The sequence below is a fragment of the Conger conger genome, chromosome 3, assembly GCF_963514075.1.
Source record: "Conger conger chromosome 3, fConCon1.1, whole genome shotgun sequence".
Classification (NCBI taxonomy): domain Eukaryota; kingdom Metazoa; phylum Chordata; class Actinopteri; order Anguilliformes; family Congridae; genus Conger; species Conger conger.
Window position 1 is genome coordinate 44,143,560 of NC_083762.1, and position 20,861 is coordinate 44,164,420.

The window sequence follows — 20,861 nt, forward strand, 5'->3', positions numbered from 1 at the left end:
TACTGTGTAATCGATTTGCAATACAAGTGTTTGTAATACTAATAGCCGACATAAAATAAGAACTGACAACCAATTTAAAGATAGTAATCCATTAATGTGTGTGTGTATGTGTGTGTGTGTGTGTGGGAGGGGGAGGGGGGGGTTGTGCGTGTGACTCATTCAATCATATTTTGAAGACGGGTCTGAAATTAATATTGTTTGTTAATTTGGCTCTTCAACACATAACTCTGCCTCAAAATGCTCCGCTTCAATTTTGAGCTGTGCGTCGGGCCGCGAGGTTGGAAATTTGTCTTTGTTGTTTTCTTTTTTCCATTTCATCCTCCTGTTTTGGAACCAGATTTTCACCTGTCTCTCAGTCAAAGCTAGTGCGTGGGAAACCTCAATTCTTCGTTTTCTTGTCAGATAAGGGTTAAAGAGAAATTCTTTCTCAAGTTCCAGGGTTTGGAATCGGCTATATGTCTGCCGGCCTCTTCTTCTTCCGGGAGCTGAAATAGATCCACGTTGTATTAATACACTACATACAATATAATGATACAAATCATCACAATTATGAAGCCATGTAATTTAATTCGAACAAATATTATACTGACATAAAATACAGAAAGGTAGATCGAGAGGGAGAAACACGAAACCGAGAGTCCACACAGGCTACAATGTTAAGACTGAAGTATAGGCTACAGCTATACGTGATTTGGAAGCAAGTTTATTACAGCCAACCTTGAGGTCTCATCCAGGGAAACATCTGAGAAGGAGACGAGTTCTGATTTAAGCATTCTGGTTGCCAGCCAGTATTACTACCGGACGATTTACAGTTAGGGTATTGTAGCAGCTCGGCCTCTTGCTGTGTCGTAAAGAGCTGCTGTCTCTGTAAGTTATCGTATCCGTAAAATTTAGAGCGGTCGCTATGACACGTAATTCCACAAGGATTTGGTTGATAACCTGCATTCGGTATTGCTGTGGTCCCATGATGGTACAATTCTTGGACTTGTGCGGAATGTTGGAAACTTGCATTGTTGCCATACACCATTGCATGCCCACTGTTGACATCTTGTGAAAAAGGAGAATCGTAGTAGGCTGGAACTATTGCCTCACCCGGTTTGTACTTTGAATAGAAGGGATTGACAAAATAAGAGCTCATTTCTGCTATTGTATATTTACTGAAAATAACAACAGATCAATTTTGATTGAAGAACTCTGTCATCCAACGGTCTATTTTGTACTCATAGTGCTTTCTCAAATCCAGTAGTCAGTAAGCACTTGTGTGGAATAGAATACACCCAAAGTCTTTGCCGTGTCCTTTTGATCACAGACCAGAATGAAAGTAATGCCTGACTGGAAAATGTTTTCCTTCGTTTTACATTTAACGGTCCCGAGGCTAACAAACAGCCTCTGTGATCGGAATATATTTTTTCTTTCAATAAACCTGGCCATAGAGATTTTGTTAAGATAATTGGCGGAATGATATATCCGACGCTACGCTTGCACATTAATGCAAGTAACCGAAGTACGCATATGTAAAATGCTTACGCCACCCAATGTACAGAAAACATAATACTGTTCTGGGAAATTGAATCAAGGTGAAACAGGTTTGGGGCGGAAAGTGACTTATTCTCTGCCCAAGGCGAATGGTTTAGTTAAACATTTAAAATCTGCAAATAAATGTTTACGCAAATAGGACTACGTGTAGGCCCATTGTGTTTTCAGGGATTGGAACCTACATAGGAAAGACACATTTGAAAACAAAGACAAAGCAAATGTTCTCATTTTCTGTACTATTCAAATAAATACCACCAAATGCAAAGGCATATGTTTTAGCTGCACATGTTCGGCTAAACAACAGAAAAAAACCTCCGGGTGAACAAAGTGGTCAAAATCCCAAGGTTAATTACTATTACTGCTTCATGAAAAGCATGACCATGAATGCGTTTCCTATTATTTCACCCTTTAGGAAACTAGCAAACTAGTTATCGGGGCGAATATTTTGCATACTCAAGCGAGCATGAAGTTTCACCTTAAACTGAAATTTTAACTCAAAGCCTGAGGTGGAAAAGCTTTCAAATCCCCCAGATAATAAACATGGAGATCAAATATTATTCTTCTTCTATAATAATAATAATAATAATAATAATAATAATAATAATAATAATAATTATAATAATTATAATAATAATGTTATTGTTATTGTTATTGTTATTATTATTATTATTATTATTATTATTATTATTATTATTATTATTATTATTAGTAGTAGTAGTAGTAGTAGTAGTAGTAGTAATCGTAGTATTAGTATTCGTATTATTGTTATTATGTGTATGGTAATACTACCCTAGACACTAGTCGTAGTAGGCCAACAATAGTGGCGGCACCAGCACCAGCAGTAGTAGTAGCCTAGTAATGTGGGTTGAAATAAGCGCAGAGCTTAAAAAAGTGATATCGACATTAACAATTTTTTATCCGTCGCTTACCATGCTTCGTTTCGCTGCCTTGAAACATAGGCATCTAAAATTGCAGACATTAAATAAATGACCTTATAAAATGAAATCGTGGCTTATAGCTAGCCTATTTGGTATCGGATTGACTCTTCGTGCCAATGTTTTCCGATTTTGGGGGCAAGATTCTGCTCTCTGTTAATTCAGTCAGGCTATTTCAGTATCCATGTTTCGGAATAAATGTTGGATTTTATGATGCGAAGTTAAGCCTCGTGGAAAAGGGTAATGGTTTAATTCGTGTACATTCTAAAGAAAATGGGTTGGCATCATATAATAAACTCATCGACATAAATACGTCTGCGAATATATATTTTTTAAATTGAGGTCTTTGCTATATTATTATTCGTTTGTTTTACATTTGGAATGCATTTTCACAAAAACTAAAAGTTTTGCTACAGGGCGTGATCACCTCTTTTTCCCCTTGTTTAAAACTAGGCTATATTTATATTTCCATTTTATAATTTCACAATAGTGTTGTCAGTGTGCACGCCTACTGATAAAGCAGTAAACTAACTGTTTATATTTTAAAGTAGCCAATTAAGAATCGGTCCGCCAAATTATAGGCTTAAAGATGTAGTCTATTATTAATTTATGCTATAATATCGTGTTCATTATTTTCTCACTATTCCTACATCGTCAGTGTATTGTTAGAAATTTCAGAACTGGTGTTCCTTTTTAACAAATAAAAAGTCAACAGTTTACAGTAATTGATATAATTCACCGGATTGGATGACTGAACAGCTCAAGACAATAAACATCGCGGTGGAGAAAAAAAAAAAAAAAAAAAACCTTCCTCGGGACTTCAGTGGGACAAGAGCGTCCTCAAGTGGTCATACAATTTCTGACTCCGGTGAAAAGCCTTCACCATCTCAACGTTTCGTAAACACTTCTGTCTTCCTTTTTTCCACGGCCGTATTACCTTAAGTTGGCTGTAGTCAACAAAAACTACATTGTTCTTAAATTTAATTTGTCATTAATATTTGAGCTTGCACACATACTTCGTGAATTTACACACTGTCATCGTCAAGAAAGGATGAGACCGCAGCATGATAAAAAGGAAATACTTTTGAATTGTTGTAACGGGAAAGCCTACACATTTCTCAAACCGTTAAGAATGTTTTTCGGATAAATTGTGAAAGTACGTGCACCGAAGCAGATATTTAGACATGACTAAAGTAAACATTAAAAAGCGACTTTCACGACTGTTAATGAAACGCAGTTGATGAATAAACGCGACTTTTTGTACATCCGGGGGTTGCTTTCCACAAGTTTCAAGGATTAAAAAAAAACAGTCTACATTTTTGTTTGTCAGAACAGACACAAACACCCAAATAGGTCAGTTTCAAAGAAGAGTACAATTACAGCCCTTGCCCATAAACTAATTTAGACCAGACGTCTAGCCACTTCAATGGTTTTATTGGACCGCGTTTCTTCCTGCTTTAAAGCAATTATAGGTAAGGTTCGTCAATAAATTGCGTATCCATGCAACACCTTTCTCCATACTACACACTTTATTAGTGGGATATAGTCCTACAATGGATTCCCTAAAACAGAGGCAAGTGCAACTTGAATGGCCACAACTGCGATTGCATAATTAAAGTATACATTTTAGGAGGTTTGCAAACAAAATGTATTTTTAAAGAACGGTCTAATTTGACAAGCTAAATCAGCAGTTCCAAACGCGACGTTCTTTTCGGTGCTATGCAAACCCAAACAAATGGCAGTCGAAATATTATACTAGCGAATATCGAATATCGGGTTAGCCTAATATTAAGGCTGCAAATCGTTGATTATCGAACAGTTGCAATTTTATAAACCGGCAGAGCACGTTAGATTTATTTATAGTAGCCTATATAATATAGGCTATAGCGCTAGGAAGGCTACTGATATCCTAATTCAGATCATATCGTGGCCATTGCAAGTGTAATGCCGTATCGTATAGTTAACGTCCAAAGCACGAAAACATAATATTTCTGGTGATGTTCAGCGAAAGGAAATTAATATTCAACAAAGATAGACATTAAAAGTGGTGTTTTCCGACGTAACGCTAAGATAGTAGAGGTTGTAGCATAACTTTGAGTAGCGTAATGCCGCATATGTTCTTAATTTAGGCCATATTTTAGCCTATACCACGCAGGTCAAACTGGTTTTCAAATAAAATTTCACATTTTATCTCCAGAATGCAATTTTTATTAAGTTATTTTTCAAAAATTCCACCCTAGCACGTACGAATATATTTCTAGAGAGATTTAAAACAACAGGCTTTTGTAGGCCTATTTATGACTGCACAATGTTTAGAATAAAAAAAAGCCTAATACCTAGACCTATTTGCCTCAGTTGGTCTATAGCCTATATACTAATATTGAGTAAAATATGCCAAATAAGACAGAAATAGGATGTGGGATCAATCCATTGATTTGAACTTCTTTGCCATAGTTAGCCACATGTTTTTTTGGTGATTAACACAATTCACCTTCATGTGCTTCCTAGATTTGCAAAGCCGATTTAGAATACAAAACAATACCAATATACTTATTTACAGGGAATATTTTGGAAATGCTATAACATTCATTGTTTTAATTTTTCAAATGACATTTAATTGGGGATACAATTCGCAATCAATTTTAAGACTCAACATTTATTTTGTTAAAAAGCAATAAAGCACATGTGTAGACATTTTAACCTTTCCATAACATGTATGGACAAACAAACTCAACAATATTTGATACACAGGCTCCTAATCAAAGTGTTATTCTAGCACATTACTTGATACCACATATACATCAAAGAGGGTGTAAAACAGTTCAGTCCTTGCTCTTTGAGTCTGACGTTAGTCATTGTTGATCCTTACTGCCCCTCTCTCTGTTCATCTTTTTCATTTTCATTCTTCTGTTTTGGAACCAGATTTTTACCTGCCTTTCAGTCAAATTAAGAATTCTAGCAACTTCGTAACGGCGATCTCTTGTCAGATACATGTTATAAAGGAATTCTTTTTCCAGTTCTAGGGTCTGATACTTTGTGTAAGGACATCGCTTCTTTCTTGTGGAACGTGCATGAATCCAATTAGCAGCTGGGTTGCCTGGAATGGAAAGAGGACATAATAAATATGAATGCTAAAAAACAGTTGTGAACAGCCACGAAAAAAAACAAAGCAAAATACATTATGGATATCTTCATGCTCCTCTTTTGGAAATCCAGTAACGAGATGGTGCTATCTTTTTTCATTAAAAAAAAAAAACATGAAAATTTACGCTATTGTAATATTGTATTTAATCCCCAATTTGCAGTCTCGCTGTTTTTTTCTTCGTACTATAGTAAGAGACGAGACACTTTTATAGGTTAGTAAAACCCCCAGTTTTACACACCCCGCTCATACAGTTTCTAAAGCTGTAAATCAAGGGGCAATTTCTTTTACTTACTTGGGTCAAGTTGCTGCTGCTTCTCTTCTTTGGGCTCACCGTGGCTCGAAATCTCGTTGGCAATCGGTTCTTTGATTGCTTTACCCTTGTTTTCCAATACTGTTCCACAAATGTAGTCCGGAACAACAGGAGTCTGTGCTTCGAATGCGGCGCACTCAGTCCTTTTCGACGGTAAACTTTCGGGCTTTGTCCCGTAGTGTCGACTGCTTGGATGGAAGCCGGAAAAAGAAACGGAGTTGGAGATTGGATCTATCCAGGAGCGGACATATCTGTTTTCTGTGCCTGCGAGCTGGGACGGGTGTACATAGGGATGGTAAATCCCTGAAACGGCTGTGGACTGTGGATGAACCGAGGACCAAGACGTGGGGAAGACGGCGGATTTGGATGCAAAGCTACAAGACGAAAAATCTGCATTATCTCCTGCACCTGATGGCCTTGAGGTCGCAGTGTGCGAGCTCTGAACAAAACGAGCTCCATACACGTCCTCTGCTTCGTGTCCTATTATAGAGTCTACATAATAGTTACTAAGTGTACTACTAGTCGACATTTTTGGATCTCTTCGTAGTCATATAAAAGGCTACACTGTTAAAGATACCTACCCTCTGAACAATCATAGTATTTTTGCTGCCTTCATCTTCAGTGATTGGTTACATGAATCACGTGATCATATTTACCAATACAGTGAGTAAATCAATCCGCATATAACGGTACGTTCAATTTCGGCACTTTATTCAACTAACACCAACGGTAGCTTATAGTATTAGAAAACAAAACAAAAATTGAAGTTTGAGCCATTTTCACAATTCCTGGTGTTTTAAATATGTGTTACAGCAGAGTGCGGTCCGGGACTATTTCTTTACGTCGACAGATTAGTACACCCATTTATTTCATAACCACCACTCAGCATTGATGCTTTGGCAAATAATTTTAAATGTGTGTAAAATGTTAGAAGAAATCGTCATAAGGTATGTTGTACTCTCAACGCTTGTAAAATATTTTATAGACTACTGAGTTGTAACTCCCCATAAAATAAACGTAATAACATGTCATAAAATAAAGAATAACGTTGCTTTCGGATTTCCGTTTTATATCATTCTAGTGTTAGTACAATGAAGAGTAGTTCGCGTGCATTCAGGTACTCTTGAATATTTGGCTCAGAGAGTAATCTTTGTGTACTGATTATATTTATTAAGAAGAGCGCCGTAATGTTTTTATGTCTGTCAATAAAAATTTTATGAGGTGCATTTGATTATACATTAATGTACCCTTAATAAAACGGACTCTTGGCGTAAGAAAGTGAATCTGCATAGAGTGATGTATGAATGTGTTTGTTCAGAAGAATCATTTTTCCATGATTTTGAACTTTCGACAATTTTTCATTTGGAGTATCAAGCCGACCACAGTACAAATCATCAGTAGAGGTATTTTGACTTTCATTCCTTTTTTCTTAATTAAAATGTTGTTACATTCAAAATGGATTGATTTATCATTCAAAGTAATAACAAAACGTAACAACTAAATGCCCGAAGAATTTTAAGTTTATTTTAACACTGATTTTACCCCTGACGCTGAGCCCCTTTCGCTATCACTAAGAAAAAAAGAAAGAGAGAAATATCCACTCTGAGCTCCACACTCTTCTACGCTGGTTCTTTCACTGTATCTCATCATGTTCATCGGTAATAATTGTATATCCAACAGTGAAACTAGAAGACACAAAGGACAAAAAAGCTAATATGCCCAGGACGTTTTGACAGTCACCAGAACAATTTTGTTGTTAACTGGCAGCGTTTAGTCGGTCAACTTGTGCGTGACACAGTTTAAAATGAATCCTAATGAAAGTACACTGTCATCATTTTGCCTTAATACCGCTATTCATGTCTGTTTTGCCATTGAACTATAACTAAAAGACGCATCCTGATAAAGTATCAATATATATATCGAGGCCTTAGAGAGAAACAGAGAGAGTTCAGCATGCAGGTCACCTTTACTACGCATTGAACCATAGTTTTCACTTTGCAATTTTTGTTTAAATTGAACATGTCTGCCAAAGTAACTCGAAAACACGTCTCCATTGAAGACACACGCACACGCACACTCACACACACACTCACACACACACATGCGCGCGCGTGTGTACAAGTGAGAGTGAGAGACAGAGAGAGGAGAGAGAAGAGATAGAGAAAGAGAGAGCTTACATACTTCTGGAAAGGGCTTATATCTTTCTGGAAGCATACTTGCGCGTTAAACTATAGAATTAAAACCATAAGGATGTTTACTTGTGCTGAGACTATATTGCCGACAGTGCCACATTTGTACATATAAAATGTGTTTTGTGGGGGAATAGTACTGATGAAGCAAATGATTATGTTCCAGATTCTAAATATTTTTTGCTGACAGAAAAGTATCATTAAATACTGATCACATTTCCGCCTCCTTCTTTCTTTGAACAACAACACTGGGCTTTCAAATATCGTAATTTGTATTAACGCTATTGAGATATGTTTTCTGATGGATGGTGCGTTTAATCCATCCTTATCTTGGTCTACTAAGGAAATGCGCAGTAGTGTAAGTGTCTATCTTTAAAATGTTTTGCCTTGTGGGTTAATATCTGTGACACGAACACGAAGGATTATATGGTGAAATAAAAGAATCTTATAAACACACTCCATTCAATCGTACAAGCAAAGGACTGGTTGGCTAATTTTAATCAGAGGAGAGCAATAATCTATATGGTCAAATATCGAAGCAGATTAAAGAGAAAATAAGACAAAGTGAATTCATTTTTAGCCACTTCAATAATTCATAGTTATAAACACCCAAATACACATTTAAAGGGATTCAACATTCACGATTACACGGAATGTTTCGGGTATCCGTAAATGTATGTGTAGGAAGTGCAACAATGCGCAGTGAAATATTTTCATTTAACAGCCTTAGATATCTGTAAACAATATCTGCATTAAAATACATTTTCTGGTGGCCGCTTCTTTCAAGAAAACCATGAATTCTAACTGCATCCTGCATGTAATGTTTACATCATCGTCATAGGATAATCTTGTTGCGGCTTAATACATACACGCTGGTACTTGTTTGAAGTGAACAACGAATTTTATTACAATGTAATGGTCTTGAATTTGTAAGGGCTTAAAATTAAAGGGTTCTGTATGATATTTTGCAAAAAATAAAGAACACACAAATGCTGTCCGTTATGTCATTTTGCAATACAACAGGATATATAGGCTATTTTTGAACACGTTAGCCCTAACACATGTCGGCATTTTATTGAAAACAATGCTGATTCAGGAATTGAAAATGTTTAACCTTCATATCTGAAAAATATAATCGACAAATAGAACCCTATAGTTTTAAGAGAGTTGCCTCTAGAACAAATGACAACTATTTTGACATATTTAATTTATTGCAAGGTACATGCCACAAAACATGCATTAACGTCACACCCATGTGTTAACAATACTTATCACATCTACTATATTGAATTGTATATGTTTAAGAATGCACAAAATTTAAGTAGTCTACTTTTATGGACGGATGTTTCGCTAATCAATTAATAACAGTAAATGTGCTTTCATGTTCAAAATCATGGTCTACTGTTTCAAAACAAGTCTCTTCTACGACGATGTCTTTCTTTTGAATCAAACAAACCAAAAACACTCCAACAATGGGTGTCTGCAACACTTTAATAATTTAAGACCTATATGTAAACGAGTTCATCGTTACCCTGTGATGAAACAATTTAAATTACACAACGCTTCAGAATTACACTTTAGAATACCATCAAGTGAATACAATAAAAGCAGAACATAAAGTAGCAAATACAAGTACGGTTTCCAGACTGGAAAAAAAGAAAAAAGATGTCCAATATTCCCCATTGCATCATTCTGGTGAAAAAATGGAAAGGGGAAAGAGGTAAAAAGAATATAGCATTAGTGTGCATGCTCACGAAAAAGTGAGATTTGAGGTAAGTTCCCGAATTCGGTTTTCCCTGCTCATCTTCTTCAGCTTCATTCTTCGATTCTGAAACCAAATCTTCACTTGTCGGTCGGTGAGGTTGACACTTTTACTGATCTCTAGGCGGCGCTCTCGTGTCAGGTACATGTTGAACAAAAACTCTTTCTCTAATTCCAGGGTTTGATGCTTTGTGTAAGGGCATCTTTTTTTCCGTCCACTTTTTGCAGTCAACCAATTGCTCGTTGGAGGATCGCTTTTACATTCTGAAAAAAATATTGAAGAAACATAATTAGACGGGAAATCTCATAATCATCGACTCGAAGTTGGCATTTGCCCATTTGATTGACTTTAATAAAAAAAAGCCTTTACAATTATAATTTAGTGATAATGTGTACAAAATACACACACACACACACACACACACACACATATATATATATAGTTGTGAAATTTAGTTTGATTATATGATATTTTCATATTGTTTTTAAGTGAAAATAGTACATCAATGGAAGCCAGAGGAAATATGAATACAGTAGCTATTAATTATTTTAACATCAATTAGGGTTTTTTAATTGGGCAAAACAACAAGTGCAGTATGTTAGTAATACCTCAATTTGAATTTTAAAATAATGTGTCAGTCATAAAGCAAGTTGGTCCCCAAAAAAAACAAGGGAATATTTCATATTCAAAGGAATATTAAATATAGCGCCATTTAGCAAAATAGTTAACTAATTAACCATTCACTAGAAAAAGCAAATATTACATCATAATAAAAAGATGAGGCATAAAATATTCCATTCTACTGAAACGTGGCTGCAAATAGCAATAACTCAAGAATATTGTTATTTTATGTCCTGCATATTCTGTCGTAAAAATGAAACACATGGCCCTATTAAACACATTACACTAAAACAAAACAGTTATAAAAAAAAAAAACGATTATTAAATTCAGCGAAAAACATGCATGCTATCCGATGACGCGGAGGAAGAGTGTCTCTTCCCTGTAAAAGCATTTTACTACAACTTGAGTACGGCTCTCATTAAACATTACGACTTTAGGGTTGTTTGTGTTTTATATTGGGTTTTATGATGCCGGAGCGTTCGTATTACACTACAACGCGATCAATCCTTTTATTATACCCACCTTTAGCTTCCTTCTGTGGCAATTCTGGGCTGGAGGCAGACGTTTCAGTGGAGCAATTCTTTTCCTCTAGCGAACTCGACTTTGGATCTGGGCTTTCCACTGGTGTTGGGGTCTTGGTCGTCTCCTGGTTGTTCGGTAGTTCGGTAATTTTCTTTTCCACTTCGAGAAGCGAAGATAGCTGCGGTTTTGGAGTGACTCTGCTCAGCTGCAAAATAGTGTTTGGACTCGCCTCGTGCCCAAAATCTTGGTTTTTCCCAGATGCGTAAGTTTGACTCAGTCTGAAATAGCCTGGGACGGGAATTTCTGGACCATCAACAGAACAAGATTCGGGGATCAGATTAGCATATGCGGGGATTTCTGACGAGCTGACCTTTGCTCTCTTGTCGGAATACATGCAGCAAGTACTTTCTTCTTTTATGTTTTGTGAAAACGTGCACGTGGGCATCTGGGCGGAAGGTTGCTCTATTCTGCACGATCTGTTCGGATCTGCCCAGCCATCAATTTGAGGTATATATGAATGGACATTCATGCCCATGTTTTGGTGGCTAACTTCTCCCCTTTTACCGAGAGACGGCATAAGTCCACAGGTTTGCATTCCATAAGTTCCCATTTCTGTACTGGATGGCATGTACATATTACCGCCGGAGTAGAAACTGTCTGTTCTACAAGCACTAATCAAAGAATCTACTAGAAAAGTATTTGCTGCAGGAGAGCTGTTGGGAAAAGACATTTTGAAGATGTTTTAAAGAAGCGGTAGATGTCCTTTGTAGGCTGACATATCTAGCAAAACAATCCCCGTGTTACTCGGGATGCCTCCCGCGACCACATGACAACCACACCAATGAAATTTGAAAATGGCCTTGAGACTCAGCCTCTTCTTGCGTCACGTGGGCGCATTGGCACTTGATTGGGATCTCAGATATGGTCAACAGCGACACCTAGAACACGGACTTGAAATTGATTCTAAAGACTGACAAAAGGCAACTTGAGCATTAAATACCCCTTTTCACTTGACACGTGAAATAAAAATATAGCCTACGTTAGCGTGATCAAATTGTTGGATGTCTAGATAAACTTTATAAAGCGATATTAAGCCTCACTTATGAATGCTTATTTCTTTTCGTATTTCAAGCCGAACTGGATTTCAAATTATTGTTTTCCCTTTAAATATTTCAGGTAAATGTATTATGAGGCTGTGCACGCACGCTTTATGTCACACTTTGGAGCAAATGAGGACTTAAGGATCTAATGCGTTGTTCGTTAAAGCACAAAAGCACATGAGGCATAGGAGACATAATTTAGACGCAGTGTATGTATGTAGTGTAAATTCTAGGCGTGTAACTCGGAATAAATTGTTTTGTAATGCAAATACCCTCGTTACATTTCCCCGAACTCTTTTTAGTTTATAATTCTGGAATTAATATATGTTTTCTTCAATAGACTTGGTAAAAGCATTTGTACTTGACATCATGAGTACCAAAGGTTGTCGTGAATTTATGAATACATATTAAGGAGAATCAGGGTGATCAATATATTCCTCATCTGCATTCGAAGGCTTCCAGGTAATTTTCTTGCTGCTGAAGCTTTTCCAAGAAATATATCCCAGCTTAAAACAGATGTTCGGCTATTTTATTAAGAAATCAATTGCGACTTTGTAAAGGATAAGATTAATAGATTTAAATGCTCAGCATAGTTCTATGAATGACAGGAAATAACCCTGTATACTTCTGATTTTAGTGAACCAGAATCATTATAGTAAACTTAAGAAAAATGTAAACGCGCACTCATAATGCAAATATAGCATAGTCATGGCCTACCATATCTTACAGTGATAAAAACACAATAATCTTACAAAAAATGCACACGCACCCACAAACACGCCCGCGCCGTGGTTTAGACAATACATAACAGGCTTAGTGCTTGCGACGTTTGGAAATAAACTATCTGTCATGTTTTACGTATAATAATCAGACTGTACAAGGTACCGCAGCTATATCGTGAGAACAGTATGACAAAATGTAAAAAGCACCTTCCAACAAGACTAATCGCACTGTGTTGAATTGCAGTCTTTATATGTGAAACCGTCAGTAAACACATGCATGTTCAAGGTTGTCAGAGGTTGTTTATATTGATCTGAAATATCTTGTATCTTATTTGCAAAACACGTTCAGTGTTGTTATATATGCAGAAATAAAATAAACGCTGACCCCGAAGTTACATTTCGTCTTATAGATTGCATTTTAGATAGGATTCAAGCGGGAGCGAAGATCTCACGGATACGTTACTCAGCAATCATTTTGTTTTCTGCCTGGAAAACAGAAACGGGCCCCCTTGTGCCTCTCCATTCAACGAGGCAGTCTACTGGTGCTCTAAAATCCCTCTGAACCAGAGCCAAGATGGTGTATTTTTACTGCTTGACGCCTACACAAATCATAAACTACAACACCATGCACGACCAACAATATAACAGAAACTACAGACTGTGGATTAAAGAAAACCTCAAGAACAAACATTCTCTTCTAGGAAATTCGTTCGAAACAAACAATGGACAGCAGCGCACGCTCACGCGCGCTCGCACGCACACACACACACACAGCCGTGTGCGGACGGGCGCACAACCACTCCTCCTAAACAAGGCAGCACGCGGGAGGACATCAGCAATATTTTAATTCCTATAAAGTTGGCCAAGAAGTATGTGGGGAAATGAAATCAAATCGCTCTTGTAATGGACAGTTGTGGGTAAATTACATTTGTGAGCTAAATCCACTAAAACGAGAATGAGTAGGCAGAGTAAAAAATATTAGTCGCACACGAGTGGGTCGAAAGTAATAGTAACATCATGGTATACAAAGATTTACTTTTTTTTTTTAACAGAAGCATACTGACATTTTTATATACAATTTTCATACTAATTTTCATTTTATTTTAGAGCAAACCAACCCCGATTTTTTTTTTTTTTGTATGAACAGAGTCACACCGTATAGTCGGTTAACTGGAAAAAACGTTGTACTAATTGACTAAATCCATGTTGTATTTCATTCAAATTGATATCGGATTTCAACGATATCAAAGAAGAGAAAGGATACCTATAACTTCCCCCGTTGATTCGATTTGATATTGTTAATAAGATAAAAACAATACTATTATTATTATATATATTACTATAGATTATTATATATTGGTTATAATTATGTTTATTTTATTTGCACATAAGTAGGCTCATTCCGTTTTATGCACCATTTGCAATATCAAACTAAAAGTGCATATGCTTGTTATGGGAAATTGCTGTTTCATACAGAGGGACGGCAGTTAAAAAATGACAAAAAGTACCTGATCATGTTGTTGGATTTTTAGAAGAAATAAAACACCCATTCAATTACCATAATACATGACATATCTAATTTATATTATTCTATAATGTTACATTCAATAGTTAATTGATAGTAGATTAACAATACAACGTCTCGCACATACCCAACATTACTTGAAATATAGCAGAAACAGCCCAATGGTATGTAAAATCTTCTACAAACTATTCTACAGGTTGACCACTCCCACAAAATGTACACTTGCATTATATTTCAGTTTGTTTGCTGAATAAACGTGTTTTTGCTCAGTTTTGCTTGTCTCGTCGACGCAGTTATACACGATTGCATTTACAACCTTAACAATAGTAGCCTATGTTTACCTTCAGATAAATATATTTTTTCCCAAAATGAACAAGGATGCACTAGTTCAATCAAAAATTAAAAGTACTGCAGCTAAAATACGCTCGGAAAAATATTCGGAAATTGTAATTTAAAAACATTAGAGAAGAATAACGACCACGCGGATCTCCCAATTATTTAAGGAATATAAATACAAAATATTAAATAATGCCCTTGAACTTACATATAATTATATCTTCATTAATTCGTAATATAAAAAATCAAAAAAAAATCACAATGACAACATTGTATGAATCCAATAGTAATACCAGATGTTTATTTATTTTCCCAAGGCTTTAGCTGGGAGCGCGACCTCTTGTGGCTACAAACAAAACTGACAACTAGGAAGGAACTTGACATACTGCATTATAAAAACGGAACCCAATTGTCCCATGAGTAAAATGTATGAATTAAAATTTAACACAGAAAAATGAACACATTGCATCAATGCATAAAGTAATTAAGTAAGCTTAATTCAAACGAGAACATGTAAAAAAGGAACATTTCACATAACTGTTTCTGCCCCTCCAGCAGGGAGGACGACAGCTTTTTAAAATTATATATTTTCTTACATCTTTTCTTAGTTCAGATGTAGTTACAAAACATGCAATAAAAAATAAATTACACTGAAAAAGAAGATTCCACAATGTTTGCCCTGCATGGCCTACATGGTTATTAGGCAGGCCATACGCTTTAACACGTCTTATGGATGACATGCAAAGCGCTAAACATGAATATACTGAGATACTTGTCCACCATATTTAGACATCCTGAGATTTATTCAACTTCATCTGATATGTATTTAAACATAATACCAAAAGCATGCCAATTCTGCAAAAAGAGCATTTATTAAAACCGTGGAAACAAATAATGAGTTAAAGCACGAGCTTGTTTATAGGAAAGTCACTGTTCTGCAGCCATGTTGAAAGCCCACTTCTGCAGTGCAGAAAGTATATATTTTTTTCTTTCTAATTCTAAGTCACTATTCTATAATTCCTTTGCTTTCAAGTGCGAGTAATGTTTGGTGTAGCAGCATTAGAGTGCTCAATTGAGAACATTCTAATGACATATTTAATCACACCTTAAATGGTTATATCAGATTCATATAAGAATAGCCTACAAGTACTAAATTCTTATTTAAAAAAGGTTGACAAACTTGACGTTACAGAAGTTCAATAGTTAAATGTCAAATATTGTGTGTCAACAATGTTAAGAAAATAGCTGGGAAATCTACCTTTTTATCTACATTTTATCTACACTTTATTTCCCCAAACCACTGTTTTGGATGAAGATAGCAAAATGTTCAGCAGGCACCTTGTATCGACATTCAGTTTTTATGTAGACATATGTTTTATTTTGTTTTTAAAAGCATATTTCTGAGTTATAATCAAGTTTAAATCACATACAATACCTCCACGTTTACCAGGCGTTGTTGAAACTAGGAGGTCCAACAGCCCCCAATTTAAACATTTACAACTAGCTTTTATTATGTTGTCTAGACGGTTCAATGTTTAGTAAACAGACTTATTGTCGTTCAGAAGAAGAAAGAAAAAATCAGAGGCTCGCCCTATTTAAAATAGCTAATTCAGTTCACAGAAATAGGCAACAAAAAAGCGTTTAAACTGTTGGCCGTTCTTTAAAAAAAGAAGAAGAAGGGTTTCTGTTGTTTTGTCGCAATTTTGTTGTTTAAGCCTAAGTGTGGAATGCGATGCATGTTGCAACGTAAACTCATACATCAACAATGTCAAGCTTTTCTAAAAAAACATGAATGCAATATATGTAAATTATATTTTTTCTATTTCAAACATTAATCACCATTATATCATTATATCAACTTTCACTTGCATATGTATTAGCACATATACAATCAAATACAATCAGCCAAGTACACGCTCTACGCGCGCGCACCCTCAGCGACACACACACACACACGCGCTCACGCACTCACACACCACGCACACACACACATACACCATGGGTTATACTGGAGTAATGGCGTCGAATTTGAAATAGTTTGAAACAAATTAAGAAAATCAATTTTGGCAAACTTTTGTTTTATTTAGTTCCATACATAGCATGCGTCTAAGAAATAAATGCATACATGGGTCCATACCTTTATAAAATGTCATATTGATTACTGTAATCTAATTATTTGTTGCTGGCTGCAAATTGTTCATAAGTCAATGAATCCAGTAAATAAAAAAATGGGTACAGGGCCATTACAATTACGAAACATTCAGCATCTAAACAGTGGGAGAACGAAAATAAAGATTGTCATGGTTTCCTTGTTGGTCTAACTCTACTGAACAGTTCACTAGCTGCTGTGTTTAATAATAGTAATCAGTTCTGTCTTGCGGTAAAAGTGTTAGCTGCTAAAGCCACCTTTGCATAGTTAAAAGAATTGTAGTCGATATGCATTCTTCCAAGAGCACAAGAATCGCATGACTGCGCATCAGCGTCCCACCACCTATAGCCATCCCATTGTTGAGGTCACTATTATGATCAACATTTTCCTTTTGAAGCAGAGTGTCAAAACAAAGGGTTCCCGGTGAAATACTGGAGCCGATCCCTGTTTAATTTTTTCTCTTTCATTCGTCGGTTCTGGAACCAAATTTTCACTTGCCGATCAGTCAAATTCAACATTCTTGACAACTGAAGCCTTTTCTCTTTGTTTATGTACACATTGAAAAAGAATTCTCGTTCAAGTTCTCGGATTTGGTATTTGCTGTAGGGGCATCTCTTTTTTCTTGACTTTGAAGAACCTAGAGAGAGAGAGAGAGAGAGAGATAGAGACAGAGAGAGAGAGAGCAAGTGTGTGTGTGTGTGTGTGTGTGTGTGTGTGTGTGTGTGTGTGCGTGTGTGTGCGTGCGTGCGTGCGTGCGTGCGTGTGTGTGTGTGTGTGTGTGTGTGTGTGCGTGTGCGAGAGAGAGAAAGAGAGAGTGTGAGAAAGCGAGGGAGAGAGATTTTTTAAGGTCACATTTACTACACATTTAACCAGTTCGTATTATGAATTTGTTCAAACACATATGTCAATACAACGCCTAAACACGCCCCCTCCATTGACAGACGTAAACACACGCGTACACACACATACTACACGTTCATGTTCACTACATGTTCAGATGAGTAGTCTAGTTTACATGACTTATACTTGAAGCATTTTTAATTTAAGGCAAAAAACTTTGTTTTACCTTTCAAATTAAAGTCGCAACACAGCGTCTAAAACTACTTACACAGAAGCAATTTCCTTATTTAATGTACATTATACCTTCACACTATTGCCAGAGCGATACAGCAAGAAAACCACAATAACTGTTCGTGGTATTATATACAAATCTGCGATATTATTTTCTTATTAGCAAAAAAAACGGATTACCCGATGTAATTTTGTAAATCTCAGATCTTAAAAAAGGCAATTAGGCGGGCATTATGCATAGGTAATGTTTCTAAAGCCCACCTGCTTTCCCATCGTAAATATTTTACTACAGCAAAGCAAATCTTATAGGGTATATAAAAACGTTTGCGTGCTTATAAAGCTGCACATAAAATCAGACCGACAAAGTAGTGGACATGTACTCTAACCCCAATTTAATGCGTGTACCTACTTGGACCGTTGTTCTTCTCTTCCGCACAATTTGATAATGAGGACTCTTCGTCGACGTTTTCAGATGAGTCCCGTTTCTCCTGCTCTGAACTGTCTGCGGACAGTTTATTACACGCATCATCTCCGGGGATCCCGGATTCTGTCCTTCCTTTCAAGTTGTCGGAGCCGGGCTTCTCGGGGGCCGTATTAACAGTGTCAAAAAACTGGTCGAAACCTTGAGGAAGGACCCCATTTCTGCCGACATTGGTGAATAAATTGCATGGTGCATTTGATCCACCGTGGTGGCTGTATACGGAATCATTTTTGAATATCACATCCGTTCTGGTCGACGACTGGAGTAGATCTCGGTGCATTATGTCTTCCGTTGGATAGTAGGAAGCGTAATTGCCCCTGTAATGCCATTTACTTGGGTGATCGAGTCCATAGTCTCTGAAAGCAACTTCCCGAACAGGTTGGACTTGAGCTATATTGGAGGAATAAGGAAAATTTACCTGACACGAAGTAGTCTGAGGTAAAAACGAAGAGACCGACGAAAAATCCGGAGCCGATAAATAATATGTACAGTTAGGCAAATACATATTTGACGCACAGTTGCTGCGATCGTCATACTCCGTCATGTCTCCTTTTTGCGTTTGAGAGTAGGAAAAGGCAGCGTGTGCGTGTGTTAAACTTTGTCCATCTATTGCACTACAGGCGCGTGGACAGGACCCGTGAGGAAGAAAACATAGGAAACGTAGGCTGACGTGCAATTCATCTTGATCGATTCTTGAGGTAATTGTGTCATGTGATCCGGTAAAGAAATTACCATACATCAATATCAGTCATTAAGAACTATCTTGAGCAACTCTTATGTGTGCGAACAAGTCACGTCATTGGTCGCCTAGGTCCTGCAGAAGCCCCAATGTAAATCTTACGTTCCCCATACGAATTAGACATTAGTAAACAATCGCTGAAATGTTGAAGTAAAGCGTTTCTCGATGAATCTGGGTTGATTGCAAAGACAAACAGGAGCCTACATCTTGACAAAACCTTCTGCAAGTGCATTTTAGGCGCTTCAACGAACGTGTTATTGAGATTATACATTTTTAGTCCATTACAGTTTTTTCCCATTATCCAACAATGAATGTATGCCTTTTCGATAGCTGTTGCAATTTGTGGCTTCTTGTATATTACATCCTTCAAATCAACCTGGGAAAAAATACAAAAATTTAAAACTTTGGCCGTGATGTACAGTCCATATACATATAACATTACATGTATATTATAAATAGCTATTATTAAATGATTGGCTACACAACTGTACTGTAACACATTTGTTCACATTTTGAAAGAAAATTTTTTTTTCAAGAATGAGCAGCAGATTTAACGTTCATTTAAAAAAACACATATTTCCTTAGTTTTCCATGGTGTAGTTTTAAGGGTAGCCTATTTAGATGTGTTTAGTTGTTATTTATGCATTGGGCCTGAGATCGGAAACCATTCGTATTCAAATGGTGAGATTCACATACGAACTGAGAGTAAATATGAAACGGTAGAAGTAAGATTGCAGACTTATTAGACGATAGAAAGAAAAAAGAAAAAACACTTGACGGAAAAAAGAAAGAAGAAATAATGCGGGATACATCCGACATTCTATAAATTCAATAAGCTCGCCATTAGAAATTCATCAGGAAAGCTATACATTGCATCTAATGCAGTGTTTTTATTATTAAATGCTATAGACTACGTCAAGTTGAACCCTTACATTTAAACTCGGAAACGTCAGACATAGCTATTTGATGGGCCTACTCTTTCAATCCTCTTGTGGTGGGACTCAGAAACAGGCGCAAATACATATAATATAAGAAGCAAAAAGGCTACTTTACCAAAGAGTGTAATTCCGCTTCGATTACAAAATTAATCAGCTACACCAACACTGAATTGCCTTTCACCGGATTCAGAGCAACAATTACAAATAAAGATTTTTGATACAGATAAAAACCTACGACAGTGAATGGACGAGGGTAAGATTCACACTGCCAAGTACAAAACAACTCTTCTGGCTTTGAACGTCTGTGGTCTTAGACGACTCGCAACTCGCCATCACCAATAACCGCCCGCACTCAAATCATTTTATTGCTCAGACAAAAGGAAGCTTTTTAGCTAGGCAGACAGTGTGTAAAATAAGCTTTCTTAGTAAAACCAACCAGTGTCTTTAATAATGAAAATAAAATACAATAAAATAAATAAAATAAATAAAATAAATAAAATAAATAAAATAAATAAATGGATGAATTAATGGCCTATTTTACGGTTAAGTTTCGAAAAACAGACGAATGGCAAGTTGGCAACTTCTTCCATTTCATTCGTTTTTCAATCCGAACGTAGCCTATACAATCTCACTCATTGGTTGAATTATTTATTTATTTTGCTCATATATTTGTACAACAATGTTTATTTTCTGAAAAACATTTCCCCGAATTCCCACACATGCTACATGGTTGACGAATATATTTTCATGTCAATATGATCGCCTACTCTAGTCTACAT

The 20,861-nt window shown here is 36.5% G+C and overlaps 4 protein-coding genes across 5 annotated transcripts; all 4 read right to left on the reverse strand.

Moving 5' to 3' along the window:
* Positions 1-201: 201 nt before the first annotated feature.
* LOC133123757 (homeobox protein Hox-D8-like) lies at positions 202-1,138 on the reverse strand. Its single transcript, XM_061234266.1, has 2 exons — positions 718-1,138; positions 202-485 (listed from the first exon to the last, which is right to left on the reverse strand). Exons 1-2 carry the CDS (start codon positions 1,136-1,138, stop codon positions 202-204), a joined length of 705 nt encoding a protein of 234 aa, XP_061090250.1.
* Positions 1,139-5,107: 3,969 nt separating this feature from the next.
* hoxd9a (homeobox D9a) lies at positions 5,108-6,480 on the reverse strand. Its single transcript, XM_061234265.1, has 2 exons — positions 5,909-6,480; positions 5,108-5,568 (listed from the first exon to the last, which is right to left on the reverse strand). The coding sequence occupies exons 1-2, from the start codon at positions 6,453-6,455 to the stop codon at positions 5,324-5,326; spliced, it is 792 nt and encodes a 263-aa protein (XP_061090249.1). The 5' UTR covers positions 6,456-6,480; the 3' UTR covers positions 5,108-5,323.
* Positions 6,481-8,913: 2,433 nt separating this feature from the next.
* Positions 8,914-11,824, reverse strand: LOC133124784 (homeobox protein Hox-D10a-like). The gene is made up of 2 exons (XM_061236266.1): positions 11,022-11,824; positions 8,914-10,140 (listed from the first exon to the last, which is right to left on the reverse strand). The coding sequence occupies exons 1-2, from the start codon at positions 11,749-11,751 to the stop codon at positions 9,866-9,868; spliced, it is 1,005 nt and encodes a 334-aa protein (XP_061092250.1). The 5' UTR covers positions 11,752-11,824; the 3' UTR covers positions 8,914-9,865.
* Positions 11,825-17,257: 5,433 nt separating this feature from the next.
* On the reverse strand, positions 17,258-19,144 carry LOC133124766 (homeobox protein Hox-D11a-like). 2 transcript variants are annotated; one of them, XM_061236228.1, is made up of 2 exons: positions 18,334-19,144; positions 17,258-17,490 (listed from the first exon to the last, which is right to left on the reverse strand). In XM_061236228.1, exons 1-2 carry the CDS (start codon positions 19,142-19,144, stop codon positions 17,258-17,260), a joined length of 1,044 nt encoding a protein of 347 aa, XP_061092212.1. The 2 variants fall into 2 exon arrangements, with proteins under 2 accessions (XP_061092212.1, XP_061092213.1); XM_061236229.1 differs by having other exon boundaries at positions 18,340-18,949.
* Positions 19,145-20,861: the final 1,717 nt, after the last annotated feature.

Bases quoted from the DNA above. Each gene is read 5' to 3' on its own strand.
- LOC133124784 (XM_061236266.1), bottom strand. From the start codon at position 11,751: ATGTCTTTTCCCAACAGCTCTCCTGCAGCAAATACTTTTCTAGTAGAT. The intron at 10,141-11,021 runs GTGGGTATAATA...TATTTTTTTCAG, and splicing joins GCCACAGAAGGAAGCTAAAG to AATGTAAAAGCGATCCTCCA.
- LOC133124766 (XM_061236228.1), bottom strand. From the start codon at position 19,144: ATGTATGGTAATTTCTTTACCGGATCACATGACACAATTACCTCAAGA. The intron at 17,491-18,333 runs GTAGGTACACGC...CTCTCTCTCTAG, and splicing joins AGAGAAGAACAACGGTCCAA to GTTCTTCAAAGTCAAGAAAA.
- LOC133123757 (XM_061234266.1), bottom strand. From the start codon at position 1,138: ATGAGCTCTTATTTTGTCAATCCCTTCTATTCAAAGTACAAACCGGGT. The intron at 486-717 runs GTTGGCTGTAAT...GATCTATTTCAG, and splicing joins TCCCTGGATGAGACCTCAAG to CTCCCGGAAGAAGAAGAGGC.
- hoxd9a (XM_061234265.1), bottom strand. From the start codon at position 6,455: ATGTCGACTAGTAGTACACTTAGTAACTATTATGTAGACTCTATAATA. The intron at 5,569-5,908 runs GTAAGTAAAAGA...TTTCCATTCCAG, and splicing joins GCAGCAGCAACTTGACCCAA to GCAACCCAGCTGCTAATTGG.